This window comes from Vombatus ursinus, unplaced genomic scaffold (assembly GCF_900497805.2).
Source record: "Vombatus ursinus unplaced genomic scaffold, bare-nosed wombat genome assembly UNPS02014770.1, whole genome shotgun sequence".
In the NCBI taxonomy this organism is placed as follows: Eukaryota; Metazoa; Chordata; class Mammalia; order Diprotodontia; family Vombatidae; genus Vombatus; species Vombatus ursinus.
In genome coordinates this window covers 12,310,443-12,334,370 of record NW_020954548.1, presented here as the reverse complement: position 1 = coordinate 12,334,370, position 23,928 = coordinate 12,310,443, and the positions used below count along the sequence as shown (strand labels likewise).

The 23,928-nt window shown below is 34.9% G+C and overlaps 1 protein-coding gene across 1 annotated transcript in view; it reads left to right on the top strand.

The window, feature by feature from the left end:
• CNTLN (centlein) overlaps positions 1 to 23,928 on the top strand; it is a 476,456-nt gene that overhangs the window by 251,355 nt on the left and 201,173 nt on the right. The window contains exons 13-16 of the mRNA XM_027863054.1: positions 910 to 1,083; positions 3,238 to 3,363; positions 16,536 to 16,657; positions 18,014 to 18,136. Coding sequence (XP_027718855.1) covers positions 910 to 1,083; positions 3,238 to 3,363; positions 16,536 to 16,657; positions 18,014 to 18,136 — 545 coding nt within the window. The remainder of the gene's footprint in view (positions 1 to 909; positions 1,084 to 3,237; positions 3,364 to 16,535; positions 16,658 to 18,013; positions 18,137 to 23,928) is intronic.

Sequence of the window (23,928 nt, the reverse complement as noted above, 5' to 3'; positions counted from 1 at the left end):
AAGTAAGAAATAAATGATATTTTTCAATAGTGACACAAAAGAAATTAAACATTTTATATCAGGATTCTTAGAAACATAAATTGAGAATTATGGGATGCGCCAAACCTTTAATTAAATGCAAATTTATGAATATTGGATCCCTAATGATAGTAAGAGAATCAAGGGATGAGGCTTTTTTTTTTCTTGTAAGGAATAAAATTTTTGTTCTACTAATTCTACTAATCTTTTTTGTTTTCTGTGATCACTCAGTAAATATGTTGTGAGATGTAAATGTCAGTGGAAAATATTGAAATAGTATATGTTCATGCGTTTTAATGATCTCAGATATGTCTGGTTGAGAATGCCCTAAGCATCAATAGGTTTCCTGTAAAAATTTTTTCAAAGATTTATGTTGTTAAAATTTGAAGCATATAAGTATTTTATCTAACAGAAAAATAAATGTTAAAATAACACATTGAGCAGAGTATTTCACTAAAAATAATTTTATAATATATTATAGAGTAACAAGCTATTGGTTTATTTTTCTGGATTTATATTCTTATACTTGTCACTCATAAGAATCAGATAATAGACTGACATTTTGTAGAAAATTCTTAAATTTTAAATCATGAATTTGAAATGGAAATCATTTGTAAATGATTCCTACTTGTATGGATAATGTGAACGTATTTTCCACTTGATTTTTCCTCCTTATGTGTTTGCAAATCTCTTTGATGATATTATTTATAAAAACTATTTACTCAGACCTTAGGTTATTTGAGAAAATGTTGCTTTTGAAATATTTGAGTTTTGTTTAATCCTTGCACTTAATGGGGAAAATGGATTGTTAGTAAGTAGAGCCTTTAAACTTTCCACTGATTTGAATGCTTGAATTATTTTAAAATAATTTGGTATCTATTATTTTTATAGGATTTTCAACAGTCATCCTTATCTAGTCTAGAAACTTTAATGGTGTCACAAAAGTCTGAAATTGACTTTTTACAGGAGAAGTTGAAAATAGCAAATTTTAAACTATCAGAGAAGAATTCCTCTACCAGTATTCACATAGGAAGCATCATCTCAGGAGCTGGAAGAATACATGAGGTAGAGTAGTTTTACTATAGTGTATATGTCATGATGATTTCAGTCAAACAGTTTTGCTTGGGGGAAGGTCAAAAAAACTCCACAAAACAAATTTTCATTTACTACTTCTTATTTTAAAAGCTTATTTAAAGGAATTATCTTCTAAAGACTCTCTAAAATAATCAGTCATTTTAAAGTAGAAAGTTTTACTTTGTTAAAACATCATAAATTACTTAAAGGATCATTTATTATTAAATTATTATTATTATTAAAATTAATATTTGTCAGGTTCTATATAATTTATTGATGACCCATATGCTTATTTTTCCCTGAAAGTGGACATACATTTTGTTGATATTAAAAATCAGTAGTAGGTGTAAAGCTGGTCAAGTTTGACCCATTCATTTCAACTGTTAAAGACTTTTGATCTCAAGATAAGAAGACAGTCGTCTGTATTTTAAAAACAAGAAGTTTCAAAATAACTAATCTTTCATTTAGATATTATATTTTACAAATGAAAGGTAGTATAGTGTGTGAATATAGAGCTGGCCCTAGAGTGAGAAAGTCTTGACTTCAAGCCTAGCCATTGGCACGTAACTGGTTGTGAGATACTGGGCAAGTCATTTAACTACTCAGTGTCCAAGGAAACGTAATATTATAGGTTGTTGAACAGTTGCTGATCTGTATTGTAGAAGGCATTTCCTCCCAGGGAATTGCCAAACAAATCAAATCACAACTTCTCTCTACCTTCCTACCCTATTTACATGTAGTAAAATAATGTTCAATCTTTTTCCCTCATCACAGATACAAAGAGGAACCTCTATATTGTAATTAATGAAGAAATTGAGAAATTTAGAATAGTATAATTACTCATGTAAAAATGTTCCTATCATTGTTTTCCTTTTAAAGTAATCATTGCATGTGTTGGCATTACCTCAAAGATAATTAGAAACTTTTATCTAATTAAAGTATCAGTGTAACAATCTTACGTTGAAAAATGTTGTCTCTGGATCAGTTAATAAAACCATTTTTTCTCCTCAAAATAAGGAGTTTCAAAATGCTTCTCTTCAAGTTTTGTATTGCTTAATTATTTTAATCAAAATATATTACTTTGATAATGATATCTTTTTCTATAAAAACAATGAGATTAAGGTATTTATTAATTCAAATAATTTCTGCTTTTAGCACTTGCCAATTTGTCTTATAAGCTCAACAAAAATCTTGATAATAGCTATAAGACCCAGAGATCGATGGTGGCATTTTATTTGCTTATTCTAAAATAAACTGTAGTTTTTCGAGAAAATGTTCATTTGACATAACTACAGTATTTGACTTTTGCCATTTTTTGAGTATAGACAAGTCCATAGTGATAAAATACATTTAAATTAAAAAAAAGTATAAAACTCTGAATTAACATTTATAGGTCCTAATTTTAGTTTGTTGTATGTTACTGAAGTTGAAAAATATACCTCTGGACAGTTCATTGTTTCTCATAAAATTTAGAAAATAAGAGGGAATATTCTGAATGGAACTTTATTTCTTTTTTTCATGAGGACATGAAGTATGAACAAGATGCTGCCCAGCTTAATAGTGGTGCTTCATATATTCCTTCTCCAGATTGCTATATGAAGCTGTACATAATATAAACACATATTCTTGTCTCTAGTTAGCCACATTATAGTTAATGACCATATGGTCATTATGGTATAAGATCTACTGTCTGTTGTATTTATATTCCTCAAGCATATTGTTCCTTCAACTTCACAGTGTGTTAAACTATTTCAAAGGGAAAAAAAATCCTTTCCCTCTTGTTTCTGGTTGTCCTATCAAGTGTAACCTTGGACCCTTATAGAGCAATTAGACCAGCCTCCATCCCCTCCTTTGTAATGAGGTTTCTTGCATTTCTGAGTCTATAACCCTTTAGTCTTCCCTAATGGGACATCATTATTCTGAAAGAAACAATGTAAATGTAAATGAATATTCTCATTAACGAGTCACAGAGAAACCTTTAGCGGTAGCACTGTGGTAATTCTGCTTGTTATTTCTCTGGTATTCCATGCAGGATTTTTTTATAATCCATTATTAGTATTCAAAATTACTTGTTCTTTAATTTTGCATGTCTTTCATAATCCAGTGTTCCAACTACTTCAACCATGTCCTTGTTTTATTCTCGAGGAACCACCTGTGAAACGTTCAAGGTCTCTGTCCCCAAAGAGGTGTTTTAAAGACTCAGAGGACCTCAAGAAGCTTAAAGCTGCTGAAAGGAAGATTGAAAACTTAGAGAAGACACTGCAGCTAAAGGTGAATGTTAAAAAAAATCTCTTTAGTGTTAACCTTGCAGAGATAAAGATATAACAAAACAAATATACACTTTGTAAAATACTGCATTTGTATCTTATTATGTATTTGAATTACTGGGAGAAAAATGTCAGTACTTGGTTTCATTTTTAAGAGTTCTAAGGATCATACAGTAAAGAAAATGCTAGATGCTGGTAAAAATGAATGTAGATTGTCCATTTTTTCCATTATGTGAGAAGGTTTTAGTGGGAAATATTTTTGTTTCTAATTTCCTGGTTATAGGCATATTGTTTTATACACACACATACACACATATGTTTATATATAAACATCTGTTTATATATGTATACTTTTGTGTGTGTATGCAGACACATACATGTAAATTACCTATAGAGGGAGAATACACACACACATACATACATATATACATACACACACATATATATGAAAACATATATGTGTGTATCTATATTTATATATTTCTTTTCCCATTATTGGTACAGTTTATAAACCCTCTCTGATTTAATGTATAGGCCTTAAGAATTGCTGTATAGTGGAAAAATTCAGTACCTCTCAGACAACTTGGTGACATGCCTCCCCTAATTAAGCTGGTACTCAAATCATACAATCCCCATGCCATACTCAAGTCTTTTGTAGCTTGGTAGAAACTGCTAGAATTTGTACTCCACTGGCATGGGCTTTGAGGAGCCAGGGTCAATACCACCTCGCAAGGAAGTGTTGGAACAAGACTTGTAGAAAGTTAAAAACAATTTATATTGAAAACATGTAAAAATGAAAATTTATTGACCACATTTACAGAGCATTAGGAAAATAGATTTGGAGGTCAGAAAGATCTTCCATGTCATCTAGTCCAACCTCATTTTACAGATAAAGAAACTGTTGTCATCAATTTCCTAGGCTTACTCAGTATAAGTATAGGGTCCAGGTTCTCTGACTAAATTCAGTGCTTTTTCTATTACATCAGGCTGCCACCTCATTGTTTGGTTTCCTTCCAATTAAGCTGTAGAGATAATTATTTAATCAGAAATTCAAGCAAGTATAATTTCCATTTTTTGCCATTACAAACTCTTCATATATGTCAAAATGTGTTATATTTAAATCAATGTATTTTTGTTTTGTTAGAATTAGGCAATAAATCTGTTGCTGAGGAGACTGAGGCTAACTTGTTTGGTAGTTTTGAGCTTCAGTAGTGCTAAAGCCAATTGAATCTTTTACTAAGTCTTATATCACCAATATATTGAGCCCCCAGGAATTGGGAGCTACCAGCCAGCTTAAGGAAGTGTGAACCAGACTAGGTCAGAAATGGGGCAATCACCCACGTGGGTGTCCTTTCTTTCTTCATTTATCCCTATAGGCCAGAACTTAGGGTCCTATTGAATGTTTGAACTTTAATTTTTTATTAAATTATGTAGGAGGTGTTTGGTACTACAGAAGATTTGAATTCATTCTATTCAGAACTTAATATTCTGTTGAGGTAAAAATATTTGACTTGGACTTCATTGATATAATTTCAGAAACTAAAACATGCCTACATATTATAATATCAATCAATAATTAAGTATTACTCTGTCAAAAAACAGCTTGTATGTGATACTACTTAAATAGTAATTTGTATTAATTCAGAATGAAGCTAAACATTCTACAAAAACATTATGACTTAGGGGGGGTATTCCTATCATATTTTAAATGTATAGCTCTAGTTTATTTGTGGACAATGCATGATGCGTGTAGGTTTCTTGCCAAACAGAATTTTCAAAGTATTTCTCTTATTTTGGTTTGCTTATACAACATCTTGAGACTTTGAGCAATTTAATAAAGCAATAATTTTTCCTTCTGGGAATTTGTAAATCCCTGCTTTTGCCCTTAAACCATGGAAGTGATTCACACCCACATAGCCCTTCCAGAAATCTGAGCTCAAACTATTTATTTTGGACTGAAGGTTGAATAGGAACTCAAGTAGGACTTCAGTCAGCTCTCTTCTCTTCACCTCTCTCTTTTCTTTGAAGCCCATGTTCCAGTCATGTTTTCCCCACATGATTTGTATGAAGGATGACAGTATAGAATAAAGGAAGGTAATAGGAAGAGCACTGAATTTGGAGGTATAGAAACTAAGTTTAAGTTCTGTATTATAACTTTAGGAAAGACATTTAACCTCCCTGGGTTGCAGTTACTTTGTCTGTAAAATTAAGGAGTTTAGGAAAAAATTTTGATAAGCAAGATAGCATCCACAGTCCTTTCCAAGATTACTGACTTAGAGGTTATTCTGGGTGCCAAGGTACCATCCTAGTGAAGCAAATCATTCTCAAACCTAGCAAAGTTTCTGCTAGTTCAGGGACTTGTTTTAAAAAAAAAAACACTCCTCAAAAAAGTTTTTAACATATTACCAACACTTAGCACAGGGCCTGGCCCAAAGTAGGCTAGACTGGTGAAAGAGGCTTATCACCAATGTTGGCCTGATGAGGATGGTAATGTGTGTGTATGTCTGTGTGTATATATCGGCCATAGTAACTCATGACATTATCTACTGTGGAATATAAAGGATGTGATCTGTTCTGGGAGTACCCTAATCACAGATCTTTTGAAGTATTGAATTAGGCTATTAGAGGAGTCAAAAGTATACTGAGATATCACAAAATCACAGAATTTTAGAGTTGGAAGAGAACTCAGAGGTCATTAGTCCCATTCCCCTCACCTCCATAGCATTAAAAAGAATCATCCCAACAACGTAACCCACAAGTTATCATCCAGACTGCTTGCAGAACACCAATAAGGGTTAACCTATTTCCTCTAGAGTCAGCCCGTTCTAATTTGGGATAGCTCTAATTATTAGAAAGTTTTTTCTCATCTTAAAATTGTTTCTTTTCAACTTTTACCTTTTTGCTTCTGATTCTGACTGGTAGGAGCAAATAAAATATTTCTAATTTTTTGATACTTGAATATAGTTATCATTCCCCTTCTGAGTCTTCTCTTCTGCAGGCAAAACCTCCAGTGTAACTTCATATGATCCCCCTATGGTCTGGATATAGGGCTCTTTGTTGTTGTCGTCATTATCATCATTGTCATCATCCTGATGTCTTTTTCCTTCCAATTTTTACACTTTGAGTTTTATTAATGTGTTTTTTAAACATTACAAACATTTGCAGATTACTCCCACTTCATGAGACGTCTCCTGTAACAAGGTAAAGCAGTTAAGTGAAACTAATATACGATGACCTCCACATTTCATGTCTGTAGCATACCCACCCCTTTCTCTATTTTTAAAAATTAACAGAAATCTAGTTTCTCTGTCTCTTATCTCTTCAATCCCGTGGGGGAAAAAGAAAAGAAAAATAAGGTTTCTTGTGGCAAATACACATGGTCAAGCAATACAAAATCTTTCAATGGCTGTACACAAATATCGATAGATAGATGGATAGAGAGATATTTATGTATATGTCATTCCACATCCCTAAATCCATTGCCTCTCTGTAATGGATAGCATGTTTCATCATTAGTCCTCTGGAATCATTAATGGTCTTTTTATTGATCATAGCTCTTACAGCTTTCAAAGTCGTTTGTACAATGTTATCTTTGTATGAATTGTAATTGTCCTCTTGGTTCTGTTCATTTCATTTTTCATTGTTCACGAAGTCCTTAAAATGATTCATTTTTATAATGTTGATATTATGGTATAAGTTGTTCTTATGTTTAAAAAATCTTCAGTTATTTTTATAGACATGATAAGACTTGACAACAGATGGTATTTGTGAGTTGAGTTCAAGTAAGAAATTGAGGATGACACAGAAGTTATGAACCTAGGTGACTGGAAGTGATAGTGGTACCCTTGAATATAATAGGTGAGTATGGAAAAAGAGAGGTTTTGAGAGACAAGATGATGAGTTCTGTTTTGGACCTGTTCAGTTTCAGATGTGTGTAGGACATACAAATCAAAATGTTTAATAGGTAGATAATGATGTGAGGCTAGGAGTCAGGAGAGGGCTGGATAGATGGGAATCATCTGCATAAAGATGATAATTGAATCCATGAAAGCTGATTAAGAACACCAAGTAAGATAATTGTGAGGGAAAAGAAAAGAGAGACCAGGAGAGAGTCTTGGGGAACACCCATGCTGATATGACCTAAAAGTGGATATGACCTAAAAAGAAGGTAAAAGAGACTGAGAATGATAAGACATGTAGGAGGAAAACCAGGAGAGAATGGTGTCAAGAAACCTAAGAGGAAAAGGGTGAATGAATGACTGTGTCAAAGGTTGCAGAGAAGTTAGAAATTATTAGAATTGGGAAAAGGCTATTTGATTTGGTAATTTTAGAGAGAGCAATTTCAGTTAAATGATGAGGGCTGAAGATACACTGCAAAAGGATTATAGGGAAAGTGAGAAGACAGAAAGTGGGGCATCAATTGTGGGCAGCTTTTTAAAGGAGTTTGGCCATAAAAGGGAGGAGAGACATAGAATGATAGCTAGCAGGCATGGTTGGATTAAGTGAAGGTTTTTCAAAGGGTACAGAAGTGTGGTCTTACTTGTAGGGACCAGGAAAGCAGTCAGTAGACAGAGATTGAAGATTAATGAGAGAGTGGAGTTGATGTGGCACTCTACTTGAAGACAGAGTGGAATGGGATCAAAGGTGCATTTTGAGGGTTTTGCATTGGCAAGGAGAAAGATCATTTCTTCATGAGTCAGGGGAGAAGGTTGAAATAGTGGGGGAAGACATCTGAATGGTATGACATGAAGAGGAGGGGAAAGAAGGAACTTTTTGCAATTGGCCTCAGTTTTTTCAATTGAATGTGAAGTGCCTCCTTTAGCTGACAAATTGAGGAGAAGGGTGCCATGGGAGGCTTGAAGACAGATCAAAGAGTTTGGAAGTGCTTCTGTAGTGAGTCAGCCATTTGTTTAGGGACATATAAAGGCATTGCCTGGCTGCAGTGAGGACACAGTTGAGATTATGTAACATAAATCTGTAGTGTACTCAGTCAGCAGAGTAGTTATTTTCTCCAGCTCCATTCAGCAGCATATATGTAGAAGTGAAGGCAGCAGATGTTGGGAGTAATTGAAGGTTTGGAATTGGCAGGGCAGTAGGATAAGAGGAGAAACGCTTCATGTTTCATGAATGGTGTAGAGCTGAACTGATTCAACAAGTGGTTAAGATAAGGAAGGGGTGAAGGTGAAGACCAGGGTTAAGAATCATAAGGCAGAGGGAAAAGGGAATAATAAGAGATGTTCTGGTAGCAATTTGGGAGATCATGAACATGAAAGGTTTTTTTTTGGTAGTTTAGTTTTTATTTCATTATCATAAACTTAACTCTGTTGTCTATCCAGACCTATGGAAGGAAAAAAGAAATGAAATCCAGAAAATTGTAGCAAGTGAGAGCATAAGAGTTACAGAGTATAAGAGCAGAGGGGTTTGGGGGTGCTCTCTCCAGCTACAGAGGAATGGTTTGATGGTTAAGACAAAAAACAAAACAAAAAAAACTTATGAGAGTCGTCCACAGTCAGTGATGGTGATCTTGCTGGTCTTGCCATCCCAAGAACCAAGACGTTCCATGGCTTCCACAATGTTCATGCCTTCTTTCACTTGGCCAAAGACCACATGCTTGCCATCCAACCAATCAGTCTTAGCAGTACAGATGAAAAAGTGGTAGCCATTTGTGTTGGGTCCAGCATTTGCCATGGACAAGATGCCGGGACCAGTATGCTTCAGGATGAAGTTCTCATCAGCAAATTTCTCCCCATAGATGGACTTGCCGCCAGTGCCATTATGGCATGTGAACATTTGTGGCTGATGGCATGATTGAAGGTATGACCATCTCTGTGTGTAGCTGAGATGGAATGGAGGAATAGGTCATGGGAATTGAATAGACTGAGGAACTGCAAAGTAAAGCCCTCCTATCATGAGGACAGGAGTTGGGGTAGAGAGTAAGACTATAAGCCAGGCACAGAACTCAATGAGAAAGTAATAAGATTTACTTCTCATAGATAACAGCCACTAGAATCTTAATTGGGTGATAAGTTTGGACTGGGGGCAACTAGATGGCACGGTGGATAGAGTGCCGAGCCTGGAGTCACAGGAAGACTCATCTTACTGAGTTAAGATCTGAAGTCAGACCCTTATTAGCTATGTGACACTGGGCAAGGCACTCAACTCTGTTTGCTACAGTTTCCTCATCTGTAAAATGAGCTGGAGAAGGAAATGGCAAACCCCTCCAGTATTTTTGCTAAGAAAACCCCAAATGGTGTCACAGGTTTCACACAACTGGAAGTGACTGGACAATAACAACAAAAACTTGGATTGAATGAACTTCAAAAGAGAAGTCATTGAGTGATAGTAGTAGAAGCAGAATCAAGGAGTTTTAATGGGGAACAACTCCACAGAGACTGCTAAGTTGCAAGTATAACTGAAAATGCAACCAGTACTGGATAGAGTAGCCAGAGATGTAGTATTATCAAGAGGGAGCCAGTTCTTAGTGAGTGCCAGAGAATAGCAGTGAGAAAGGAAAGGGTTTTAGGTGAAAGCAAGTTTGTTAGCTATGCCCCAGGCATTCCAGAGTGCAGAAGGAAGGAATGAGTAAATCTGGAGTGGGACATTGGTGGGAGGTGGGAGAGCAGGTTGAAGAAGATGGTCAGTTGTAGGTAGAGAGTGGTATTTGTATCTCAGTGATATAGTATTACTAAAGGAAAAAGATAATAAAGATGACAGATTATAGATAGAGCCATATGTCTGTTTTCTTACCTCCATAAAATCTTTTTTTGTTAATTTTTTTATTCTGAACTGGAGAGAGAGAGAGAGAGAGAGAGAAACATTTCCATAAACACAGTGCAACTCAAAAAGAAGAGTATATAAAACCATAAATTTCCCTTTTATACCTTTTCTTTTTATAAAAGTATATAGTAGATTCCATATTCTACTTTCAAAACTGTCATGCTTATTACCTTATTAAATGTTAGTACCACATCATCACACAGCATCTTCCAATTGTTCAAATAAATTTACTTCTCTGTTTCTCTTAATTTGTGTTTGTCCTTCTCAGGTTTGGTCTTTTTATGAGAAATGATTCAAAGTCTACTATTCCACTGAACGGGTTCCATTTTTCCCCTTTAGGATTATATTCAGCTCTACAGAATGTTATTCTTGGTTTTAAGCCTATTTTCTTATTTTTTTTTTTAGAATAATTTCTTTCAAGATCTCTACTGGTTTTTAGTAGAAGCTATCAGGTCTTGTGTGATCCCGACTGTGCTTGAAATACTTTCTTCAAGATCTTTGTAGAATTTTTTTTTCTTTTCAAATCTTTCCCTGACAGAGGTTGGTATGATGAGAGGCAAATATCATATACACAATAGACATAGTTGCTGTGTTGGTAAATTGTGAGAGGTCAATGGAATGATAAAAAATGCTTTAAGAAAATGTTAGAGAGACAAGATTAATTGAGGATAGGAGGAGAGATATCATGGAAAGATTGGCATGTGAGCTACTAGGTCTTTGATGGAAGAGCTGTATTTCAACAACAACAATAAATAAGCTAATGTTTATGTACCACTTTAAAGTTTGTAAACCACTTTACATATAATTTTTCATTAATTCATTCATAATAAGGGTGTTCATAATAAGAGGCATAAGTTGGGAAATGCTTGATGAGGTAAAAGAACTAATATTCTCCTTTGGTTGGAGTGTAGAGTGAGAGAAAGGAGTAAGGAAAAGGAAGATAGGTTGAAGCCAAACCAGAGCAGTTTAAGTAACGGAGTAATGAATTTTTGTTTATAATATGAAATTATAGAGTCACTAAAGATTTCTGGGCATGGAAATGATGTAATCAGACCTGATTTTTAAAAATTGCTCAGTGATGTCTAGTTCAATGTAACCTATAGTAATGACTGTTACATACTGCTCTTCCTTACAGAAGGTTTAAATTCAATTTGAGGTAAGAAATGTTTATTAAATATCTGCTGTGGATAAAGTATTTCTTGGCATTGTGGAGCCAAAGGGCTTTAGATTTATGTGGAAGAAAAAACATTTTAGCCAAATATATTAGAAACATTATTAAATGGGCACATATCTGCTTGGAGAGAGAGGTTCTAACATTCAGCAAAATTAATCAACTCATGGAAAAATTCTGCAACATCTGTAATGTTCCACACCCACAATTCTTGAACTTTATAAATAAGGGTTGGAGATGCCTTTTCATATCTCTGCTTTTCAGTTTTGATCAGTTTGTTATTGTTCTTTCCATTTACGTTGCCTTAGTCATTGTGTATGTTATGTGCATCAGTTCATGTAAATCTTTACCATGTGTCTTTTAGTTACTTTCCTTATGTCATTCCAAATTGCTTCCAAGAATAGTTGGTCAGCTCTACCACCAATTTGTTATTATTCCTGTGTTTTCACAGCCCCTTTCAGTGTTTACAATTCTGCCTCTTTTGTCATCTTTACCTGGTTTCTGGACATAAAGTAAAACCTCTGAGTTGTTTGATTGGCATTTATCTTAATATGAATGAATTTATGAAAAATGCTTATTAAGTACCTACTGTGTTAAGCAGTAGTGATTCCAATAAAAAGACCTCAAGGAGCTTCCATTCTAAAGGGAGAAACAACACACCTAGGACACTGTTGGTTAGGGGCGTATTTGGTCCAAAAAGTTATGAGTAGTGAGTGTGGCAGCAGGGAGGTGGAATGACACAGCACATCTAAGGATCGTGACAGAGTCAATATGATCATGGTTCCTAGTTGCAGAACTGAAACGTTGGAAGCAGAAACTTTCCTATTATCCTGCTTTTGTTTTGTCTGTACAAAAGTTTTTCAGTTTTGTGAAGTCAAAAAAAATTTTTTTAACCTCTATTCCTTGGTTGGGGCAGCTAGGTGGTGCAGTGCAGGGTTTGGAGTCACAAAAGCTCATCTTTGTGAGTTCAAATCTGGCCTCATAGACTTACTATTTTTGTGACCCTGGGAAAGTCACTTAATCTTGTTTGCCTCAGTTTCCTCAGCTGTAAAATGAGCTAGAGAAAGAAGTGGCAAACCACTCCAGTATATTTGCCAAGAAAATCCTAAATGGAGTGGTGCAGAGTCAAACATGGCTGAAACAACTGAATAAAAACAATCCTTTGGTTGCTGAAGATTTCACTCCTTAGCCATAACAGTAAGAGGTACTGGATTTGGATTGTTCTCTTTTCTCTTTTCCTCCCTGCCTCCATTCTTTCCTTCCTTCCTTCCTTCCTGTCTTATTGTATAACCTTTAGTATTTGGTCATATTGTGGTATGATGTAAGATGCCAGTTAATAAGAATTTTAAGCACCTGCTATGTTCCAGACACTGTGCTAAGCACTGGAAATACAAAGCAAGGCAAAAGACAGTCCCCACTCTTAAAATTTCACAGTCAATAGGGTAGACAACAGGAAAAGAACTTTGTACAAAAACAATATGTATATATGTGCATATATATGCTTACATATATATATATATATACCTATGTACATAAATATATACGTATGTATATATACACACACATATATACACAAATAATTGACAGAGAGAAAGTACTATCAGCAATAAGGGGAATCAGGAAAGATTTCTCATGGAAGATGTGATTTTAGCTGAGACTTGATAGAGGCCTTGGAAACAGGATCCAGAGATGAGGAGGGAAAGAATAACGAAAATTAATGAAAACTCCTAGGATCAGGAGATGACTTATCTTATGTGAGGAACAGCAAGGAAGACAGTGTCACTGAATTGCAGTGAGTGGAGAGAAGTAAGGCAAAAGAATACCAGAAAGGTAAATTGGGTGCCAGTGAAGGGCCTTGAATGCCCAACAGGATTTTTATTTGATCCTGGAGGTGATAGGGAGCCATAGTTTACTGAATTCTGTCATCACGTACCACGTGAAGTCCTCTGACTCTAATTTATCTCTTCTTTCTCTAATAAGTATAACATTTAGTTAAAAAGCATTGGTAAATTTCATTCTTGTACTCTTTTCATATAACAACTCTCATGTTTAATAGTACCTGGACCAGTGCACTGTATACACTTCACTTTCAGTAACTATTTAAAATAATTGAATGTAATCCCCTTCCAAAAGTATTCCCAAGATAGTTTAGTAGAGTTTTGTATGTTCTTGAAATAAAAACTTCACAAATTTATTCAAGTGTTTACATGAGGGAGGGAAGGGCAGGAATTTGACACTGTTAAAAAGAGAACACTATTGATAGTGTCCAACTAAGCAATCATATATTGGTATTATCACTAAAAAATGATTATTTCTTTCTAGTTACAAGTTCACATTGGGCAACAGTGCTTGAGAATTATGTAACTATATGGTCAAGTTTTGTAGTATTTGGAGGTAGCTAGGTGGGTAGTGAATAGAGCATTAGTCCAGGAGTCAGGAGATCTGAGTTCAGATTTACTCTCAAATACTTCCTAATTGTGTGCTGTTGGGCATGTCACTTAAACTCTGTCTGCTTCCATTTTCTATTCAAATCTAGTATTTTCATGTGGAATACCTGGAAGTCCTGTATTTCATTAAAGATACATTTTTCCCCTCAATTTTTCCAGATAAATTATTTTTGGCTATAACCCTACATTTTTGCTGCATAGAGTAGTGTTCACTAAGCTCTCAGTTTCTTTATAAAGGTAGTTGTTAAATCTTGTGTGATCTTGGCTCTGACTTCTTGGTACTTGAATTCTGCCTTTCTGGTTGCTTTCAGGTTTTTTTTTTTCTTTGACCTGGAAACTTTGGATTTTGACTATAATGTTTCTGAGAGTTTTCAGCTTGTGGTTTCTTTTAGGAAGTAAATGATAGTTTCTTTCTATTTCCAATTTGTCTTCTGGTTCTAAGAAGTCTGAAAAATTTTCTTTTACAGTTTCTTGAATTATAATGTCTTTTTTTGGTTCATGGCTTTCAAAAAGTAATCCAGTGATGTTTAAAGTGTTCTCACCTTGTTTTGTTTTTCAGATCCTGTTTTGAGTTGTTTTTGCTGGAAGAGAGCTTACATTTTCTTCTATTTCTCAGTTAATTGATGTTTTAACATTTCTTGCTGTGTCATGGGGTCATTAGCTTCTGTTTGCTCCATTCTGGTTTTTAGGGTGTTTTGTTGCTTGATCAAAGTTTTATGCCTCTTTTTTTCTCTCCAAGCTATTAATAACCCCTTCAAATTCTCTTTTGCATAGCTCTCATTTCTTTTCATTTTTTCTACTTGTGCTCTTTTTTTTCATGTATAAAAGCATTTTGAACTCTTATTTAAGCTCTTGTTTCATTATTTCCAGGATTTCTATTTAAATTTGTGTTCAATGTGTGTTTTTCTTTAAAGCTTTGCTTGTTGATGTTTTGGAGTCATTCTCTTCTTGTGTTGAGGGCTTCACTATCACCACAATAGATTTTTAATGTTATATTCATTTTTGTTTGTTTACCATTTTCCCAGTATTTTTCCTGACTGTTCTTTGTGTTGGGACCAGGCTCTGTGCACTTCTGGCAGGAGTATCTGGGTTAGTCCTTCTGCTGTTTTTTGGGAGGTATCAAGGGTTGAGTTATTCCACGACTTCAGGAACAGCTGAAGCTGCAGAACTGCAAGCTTTCAGTGCTCATAAAGTGATCTGACACTGGGCAAGTTTAATTGCTGCTGAGTGATCAGAGCTCTGCAAATTCTTGACCTGGTTTTGTGTTTGAGCAAGAGATCTGTGGATTTCCTCCTTTGGAGTTCAATAGAATGTTGCTGTACTTAACCCCTCTCAGCCTCTTGAAAAGCTCTGCTTGTTCAGAGTGACAGAACTGCAGGGTCCTCTTTGGTCTGAGGTCTCAGGCCCGGTCATTCCCCTACAGGCTTCAGTCATTCCTGACCTGGAAATGGGTAGTGACTGACAAACCTGCCAGTTGTCACATGTTCCCTCACTCTACCTGAGTTCTCTATGCCCTGGAATTGGTCTGGTACCTTTTCCTGCCTGTGTTCTCTTTTAGCTCTTGAATGTTGATGTGCTTTTCAGGGTTTTCTACTGGTCAGACCTCATCTCCAGTATCCACAGACCTAGCTTCACATTACACTAGCCAAGGCTGGAAAAACGATTCCCTTTGACTTTTTCTTGGATTTCCTGATCAGGTTTCAGTCCAGTACGTGTTTTTAGATCTATTTGGAGGAGTATTGTGGAGTGGGAGCTTGCTGTACTTTGTTCTATTACTTTGCCGTTTTGTCTCTGCCTCTTCCAAGACATCTAATCTCAATGTCTAAAACTGAACTTATTGTCTTCCTCTCTAAATCCTCTCTGGTTCTGTCAAAAATACCATTATATTTTCCAGTTTCTCTGGTTCATAATCTTGGCATTATCATACATAGCTAATGAGTTTCCAACTCTTGATAACTCTATGCCTTTGCACTGGCCTTCCCCCATTCCTGGCAATGATTTTTTCTTTACTTCCACTTCATAGCAGTCTTTTCTCTTTAAAAGGCAGCTCAGGCCACTTCTAAATTAAGGCCTTCCTGATCTCTTTAACTGTTAGTGCCTTCTTCACAAACTACTTTGTATTTAACTACTTTGTGTATATTTGTATTTATTAACTTTACAGTTATGCTGCATGTATTTTTATGTCTACTTGTCTCTCTCCTTAGAGTATAAGTATAATGAGTAGATTGTTTCAGTCTATGTATCTCTTCAGCCTAGCACAGTGCCTGACAACTAGTAGGCACTTAATAAGGACTTGCTAATTGATGGATTTCATTTGTAGAGGTAAACTACCCTTGTCTAATTTTCTAGTTTACAACAGTCTAGACTTTAATCTGTAGATTAAAGAATTGGACTCATTTGTTTCCAACAAGGAAGAATATTGAATCAAGCTCTTTTGTACTGACAAATCCTTAAGAAAAAATAGAAAAATTTTATATAACATAACTAATTATGTCATGGTTCTAATTCAAAGGATTTAACAATTTTAATAGCAAATTCTTATAACTGTTTAAAACATGATGGATGACTTAATTACCAGTCAAATGTATTAAGTAACAAACCAGTTCTGTTAACCTGATGAGAACAATTCTCATTCTTCTACTTAAGTTAGTTAAATAAAAGTGCATTTATAGTTATTTAATAATTTGTTTTAAATTACAACTTGGTTATACTGTTTTTATTTGAAACGTAATATTAATATCTTTAACCAGACTTTTGTGTTTACTTCTTTGTGTTCTGTAGATCCAAGAAAATGATGAGCTAAGAGATGCCCATGAAAAACGCAAAGAAAGGCTGCAGATGTTACAGACCAACTACAGAGCAGTAAAAGAGCAATTAAAACAGTTGGAAGAAAACTATAGCAAGTGAGTTACATAGCTCATAAAAAATACCTTCCCTAAATATTAAATGGAATACAATAGCATTTTAAGTGTTCTTAGTGGATTTTGTAAAATTATTTGATAGAATTTTTTTTCACATGAATCTAAGTAGATTTGGAGCATGACAAAGTACATATGCTGACTTTAGTATTTTGAAATTGTATTGATGGTACTTAACAGTTGGTAATTATTTATTTATTTCTTTCACTTTTAGTATCTCTGTAGATAGGTTTAACAAGAATATATAATTTTAAATTAATAGCATATTACATATGATTGAATATTTATTTTTATAACAATACTTGTTAAAGAAAAAATTAAAATACAGAACTTTAAAATATAAAGACAAGAGGCATATGTGATGTATGACTTATAGTTAACAGTTTAAAATTTTGTTTTACATAGTATGTGTTGCAAATCTTAACAATCCATTGGTTTGTTCTATAGCTTTCTGAATGAATTGGTGCTCTCAGTTCAGTTGCTGTGAACAGGTGTTCAGATCTCAGTTAGTCGTAAGTGGCTCCCTTGATAACAGTATCAACAGAGGGCAAAGGACTGAATGAGCACAAAAAATGTGTTATGGTCTCTTCTTTGGCGAGAGATCCTTCAGGGCAGTGTTAATGGTACATATTGTTTGCTTGTATGTAGAAGTAACATTTCTAAATTGGCCAGTGCAGCACTTTTCCAAATTATAAACCAAGAGTTGATTTTTATCTCTTGAAAACTGAGATTCACATGGAAATTTTCATTGTCTATTGTTAAAATGAGATCATTGTAGAGAAAGTTCTTCTGATTATACTACTTTTTAATGATTTCTCCTGGTGGATAGAGAATGTTATCAAATTGTACCTGAGTAAAAACAAAGTGTAAAATAACTTTAGATTCTACAACTCTATGCACTTAACTTTTCAAAGCCCTGATAATGTAATGGCTCACTTTCCAACATGAATATCTAACAGCTTGCTTTTAAGACTGGGCATTTATACCACTTACAGATTTGTTGGCAACATATGCTGGATTAGTTGATGGCTTATAACCTTTCTTGGACACTGTGACATCTCTACATGTACATTTTCTCTATTGGCAGAATTTGAGAGATAGACCCAATACTGCCATATGTCATATTAAGAGCTCTGCTTTCATACCAGCAGCCCAGCTTTATGAAATTATTTCAGATCTTTAATTTAAACATACCAGGTTTTTGAAGTACTATCCAATCAAAACTGAATTCATATTACCTTTTAGGAATATATCTAATGGATTTCTAAAGTTCAAAGATGTATGAGTTTTTCTAGATTTTAAACATTAGAAAAATAATAAAACATCTTGATTATGAAACAGGACTGACAGAAACAAACAAATGAAGAGAGGAGAGTCCCAGCAGCTCCTACAAGGAGATTCTAATGCTCTGTGGAACGAGCTGACATATTTCAAAAGGGAGCACCAGAAGCTATTGATTGAAAAGTGAGTTTTCTTTTTTCAACAATATGTGCATGGAGAAACATTTGGGCAGGTATTTATGTGGCTTGAAGGCCACTAGAGAGAGTCCTTACATAATTTGAAGATTATACCATCTTCTTTTTACCAAGAAAAAGAAAAGAAAAAAAAAAACACTGGCTTTTTTCATAATGCAGTGACAAGTTGTACGTTTGCTACTACTAACAGAAAATGTATAACATGATCTAGGGATTGTGTTAATTAATGTGGCTCTCATCTGTTGGAGGTGTCGCTCTTCATTAGCCTGTATTTTACACACTGCCGTGCTTCATTTTTGGAATGAGGTGGTGAGGGGATAACCTAGCCAGCCATCCTTGTTTGATCTCCTTGATACATACGCAATGCAGAATGCCTCAGCTCTCTTGGTTCCCTGCCCTGTCCTGCTAATCCCAGCTGAGCTCATTATGGTGTAGCCTTGCTGCTACTCTTGGAGCCAGAGCTGTCCAAGCTAATTACTGGTAGCAGCAGAGCTGCCTGTTAAGGGTCTGGTGTGGATCTGCTAACATGGTCCTTGGTAGTGACCTGAAGAAGACACGAGGGAGTTGCTTTCTTTCTTGCTGTGCATTGCCTGTCCTTTGGGCTTAATGCTGATCCCTTCACACAGCTCTTTTAGATACAGTAAGTACAAAACTTGGTGAAGGAAACTCATATTTTAGAAAACATACAGTTTGCTTCTTTGATCTTATAAATCACATGTTATTATACTCAGTCTGCCAATGAAAGAAAACTTTCTTTTCTTGTAGACAAAAGGAAATTAGCCCAGTATAATTAGCCTTTTGCTGCTATTTAACTGTTTCTTTACCTTACAGTAATTTTAGCCATCAGAATATCAAGTTTTTGTGGAAGATTGTGAATTTCATAGGTAGCTAGTCTAAGAATTTGGCAACAGGTGTAGCACTGAGTATCAGAGTTTATTGAATTTTCTTAGCAAATTATATATTATATCATTTTATGGCACTAAGCTCTTTACATAATACAAATAAAACTAAATTATAAGCTGTTTCACAAAATTGTAAGCTCTTTTAGAGAAAGGACCATGTTAAACTTGAACTGTGAACTCTAAGGTATCGAATATTGTGCAACATATTCTATGGATGCTCAGTAAATATTTAATGCTGGTAATGGAATATCTGTCTTTGAAACTTTTCATAAATTTATTCATTCAAACATTTCTTGAGCTTCTCTCTACACGGCACTATGCTAGGTACTTTGGGGAATAGAAAGATGAATAAGACACAGTCCTTGTCAATAAGAAGCTTATATTCTAGTAAGGATAATGGATATAATCCAGTGCAAAGGAGAAAAAGAAAGTGCAATAAGAGAGTTAAAGTGTTATGGCTATTCAGGGAAAGAAGAAGATAATTTTAGGGTAGAAAAATTAAGAAATACTTCATGGAGAAAGCGACACTGACCTGATTCTTGAAAGATGGGCAATTCATTGAATTCCACAAGCATTTATTAGGCAACTTCCTTGTGCCAGGACTGTGACAGGCTACAGGGATACAGAGACAAATATAAAACAGCCACTGACCTCAGGGACATAGCATTACACTGAGGGAGGGAACAACATCCGTGTTGATAAGCAAATTAAAACATAGACAAAATAGATACCAAGTAATTGGAGGAGCACTAATAACTAGGAGAATTAAGAAAGTCCTCTTGCAGAAGATGAACTCGAGCTTAGCCTTGAAGGGAACAAGGGGTTTTAAGAGGCAGAAGTGAGGAGAGAGAATATTCTAGGAAATAGGGGTAGCCTATATAAAGTCACAGGGGTAGGGAAAGAAATATCATGTATAGGGAACAGTAAGTAATCCATTTGACTGAAAGGTAGCAACGTGTAAAGGGGTGTATATGTAATCAACCCAGAAAACAATTAGGCCAGACTGTGAAAGGCTTTAAATTCCAAACTGGATCTTACATTTTATCCTAAGGGCAGTAGGTAACTACTAGACCTTGGAAAGGGGAGTGATTATGTTTAGACCATATTGCTTTAAGAATATAATTAGGTAGCTATATGAATATGGATTCAAAAAAATGCAGGCTAAATGCAAGGAGATAAATTAAGAGATTATAACTGCAATACAGGTAAGAGGTGATATGGGCTTGAATTATGGTGGCTTTGGTATGGTTGAAGAAAAGGAGAGGTATGCAAGAAATGTAGAGGTAGAATCAACAAGAACAGGCAATTGGCTAAATATGGGATTGGTAGAAGAGATTAAAGAATCGTAGATGACTCCTTGCTTATCTATTTTTGTATCTGGAGGAAAGACTATGTCTTCAACAGAAATAGAGAAATGGTCACAAACAAATCTATCAAATATGTCATTCATGTGTTAGACACTCCTGGTACTGTTTTCTTAAAACACACCTGTACTAGCAAAGTCTCTTTTGATTTAATTTCTGCTTCTTAGAAATCTGACTGTAACTTTATGTTAGAGGCCATAGGTATCATGGTCTCTTTTTAAGGCCAGAGTAAGATAAAAATAAAGAGTTTCTACATACACTTAAGTTTAAAAATGCTTCAGGCATGACTTCTATGATAAGTGATTAGATGAACAGCACTCAAGCTGCTACATTAAACTACTTTTTTCACCTGAGTTTCTTCTGTTTCCATTTCACATCTGCTTTATCTCTGACTGTTAGTAAAGGATGTAAAGTAAATTGTGCTTACTGTCAAAATGTTGATGATCTCTTGCCCCAACTAATTTATATTGCTGATCAGTCTTGAGGTCTACAAAATGATTTTACCTAAAAATTTATCATCTTTAAATATTTTATGAAATAAAGTGTTCTTTTTTGTAAATGGTTTGGTAATTTTTCTTGATTTAGTATAGTTTAAAAGGACATAGTGAACAGTTACTTAGCTAGTGTCATAACTTTTGTGGACACTTTAGTCATTCTCATTTATGTTATTAAAATTATGTATTTCGTGGCATTTTAAAACTAGAGTGGAAGTTTAATAAGGAGTACTTTGTTAGTTGTCATTAAGAACAACTTCCACTTGGAAGCTATAAACTCTTTAAGAGATTCAGTTCCAAAGGTCTGAAGCCTTTTATAAATTAATCAAAGGGTAATATTACAACAGACATACTTACAAGTAATGGTTCTTGAAAAAAACAGGATACATATGGGATATAAATGATTCTTGAATCAGAATATTTTTAAAGGTTTCAAACTATTTTAAATACAGCTTTGTGTCTTTAATATCTTAACTACATTTAGATGAATTTCTAAACAGTTTTATCTAGATCAGATTTTCATACATTATTTTTCCTTCATTGACTTAATATCATTATTTCAGAAATATATTTAAAGGGTTGCTGCCCTTTTGCCAATTACCTGTCATTATTTACACCAAACTGTATATTGCTGTATGTGGCAGGTCATGTGCTGAAATGTGGCATCTAGTAGACTTAAGCATTTCCACATAGCGAAGAGCGTTATTGTGCAAACTGAAACATCTCTCTGTTTTTCCCTTTTTCCTAAGTTCAAATCTTACTGTACGGCAGGTATTGTGGGCCAGGCCTAACCTTGGCCAGTTCAGTGATACAAGGGTTAAAATGCAAGAAAATACCCATGGATCACAAAATACATTAAAACCAAAAGATAAAAGAACAGAGCTTCTAAATTAAAAAGAAAATTTTGCTCCATTTTGCCTCCTCACCAACCATTCACTTTGATCAAGATCTCTTCCTGATCAGAGTTTAGGTATATTCTCTGATGCATTTACACTCCAGGCTAGATCTGTTATAATTGGGGCCACAAAACGGGGTTGAGGGACTACTTCTTTAATGAACCAGTCTGGTTCACCTGCTTCTCTAGCCACTGCTAGAGCATAGAGGACAATGGACTGGGCTAATTATAAGTTCTTTCTGTTATTTTGTTTTTACAATATTTACTTTAGTTTTTATGTCACCTGCCTTGATTTCCATCCCCCTCCTACAGAGCCTTCCCTTATAATAAAAAATAAGAAAGAGGGGGAAAAAAGTACAGTAGAACTAACACAATGAAGAAGTCTGACTTTTTATGTATAGTTCCATTCCCCTAGGTGTCCCCCCTCCCCTTTCCCACCTCTATGAAGCAGTAGAAGGGAGTGAGGGAAGGAACATTTTCATATCTGTTCCTTGGATCTTAGCTTGGCCATTATGATTTCACAGTGTTCAGTTTCAAATATTTTGTTGTTCTTTCCATTTACATTAATGTAGTCATTGTGTGTCTTGTTTTCATGATTCTACTTATTTCACTGTACATCAGTTCATATGTCTTCCTGTTCTTTTCTGAATTATTTCTATTCATTATTTCTTTTAGCATAGTAATGTTCTATTTCACTCATGTACCACACTTTGTTTAGCTGTTCCCAAATCCATGGGCATCTACTTTGCTTCCAGTTCTTTGTTATTACAAATAGTAATATTATAAATATTTTGTTTATAATATTTGTCATTGACTTCCTTAGGGCTAATGACTAGCATTGGGATCTCTGGATCAGAGGCATTGGCATTTTAATTTCTTTCTTTGCATAACAAATTGATTTGTGGCATGGTTAGATCAAACAGCTCCACCAACCATGTGCCTGTTTTTCCACAACCCCTCCAACATTGACTATTCCTCTCTTTTGTCATCTTTGCCAATTTTCTGGTTGTGAGATAAAGTTTCAGAATCCTTTTGATTTGTATTTCTCTTATTATTAAGTGTTTGTATATACCTATTTGAATTTGAATTTACCTATAATATGAATATGAAGCAGCTGGGAATGATGGAGAGTTAGTCTTGAAGCCAGGAAAATGTGGATTCAAATCCTGTCTTAGAAACACACTAGCTGGGTGATCCTGGGCAAGTGACTTACTTCATATTTCTCTAGGAAACTAAGGCTGTTAATTGTACAAATGCTGACCTGTATTGATAGAATTTCCTTATGCAGGAGTTTCATATACCATTGAAATTGCAGGTTAAGTTCCTGTCATCTTTCTTAGTTTCCATATCTACGTATTATCTCCCTCATTAGAATGTAAGCTTCTTGAGAAGGCAATGTTTTCACTTTTTCTTTGTATCCTGGGTATTTAGCATAGTGCCTGGCATATAGTAAACACTTAAGAAATACTTGTTGATTGTATATTGGTTAACTGATTGGAATAATGCTTCTTATGAGTATTGATAGTTTAAAGTTCTTTTGAGAAACATTTATTCATATCCATTGGCTACTATTCTATTGAGGAATGGTTTTTGGTCTTATATCAATATAATTATGAGTTGCATATACTTCTTGGGTATCAGATCACTATCTGAATCTCAGATTTCTTAAATTGGCTGATTTGGTCCTACTAGCTTCTCTCTCAAAGTCCTTGTAGTATTTGAGGACAATACTCCCAGTGAAGGACATTCCTTTCTGGGGGGGATAAGGGGAGGCATTTGGGGTTAAGTGACTTGCCCAGAGTCATACAACTAGTAAGTTTCTGAGGTCAGATTTGAACCCAGGTCCTCCTGTCTCCAGGGCTATATCCACTGTGCCACCTAACTGCCACATTCTTTTTAATTTTTTTTTCTTCATCTGTCTTAAGACCTAGTTGAGAACTTTAGTGCTAACTCTTTGATTCTCTTACTGTAGCCAGAGCTGCCCTCTCACTTCTTCCTCTATCTTCCTTCAAAGTTCTAGCCATTTCCAAATCATCACATATTTTTCTCTTGAGATACTGCTTGATAAATTCTTATTCTCTACTTTTCTAAAATGGAAGACCACAATTAATTTTAAACAGACATAC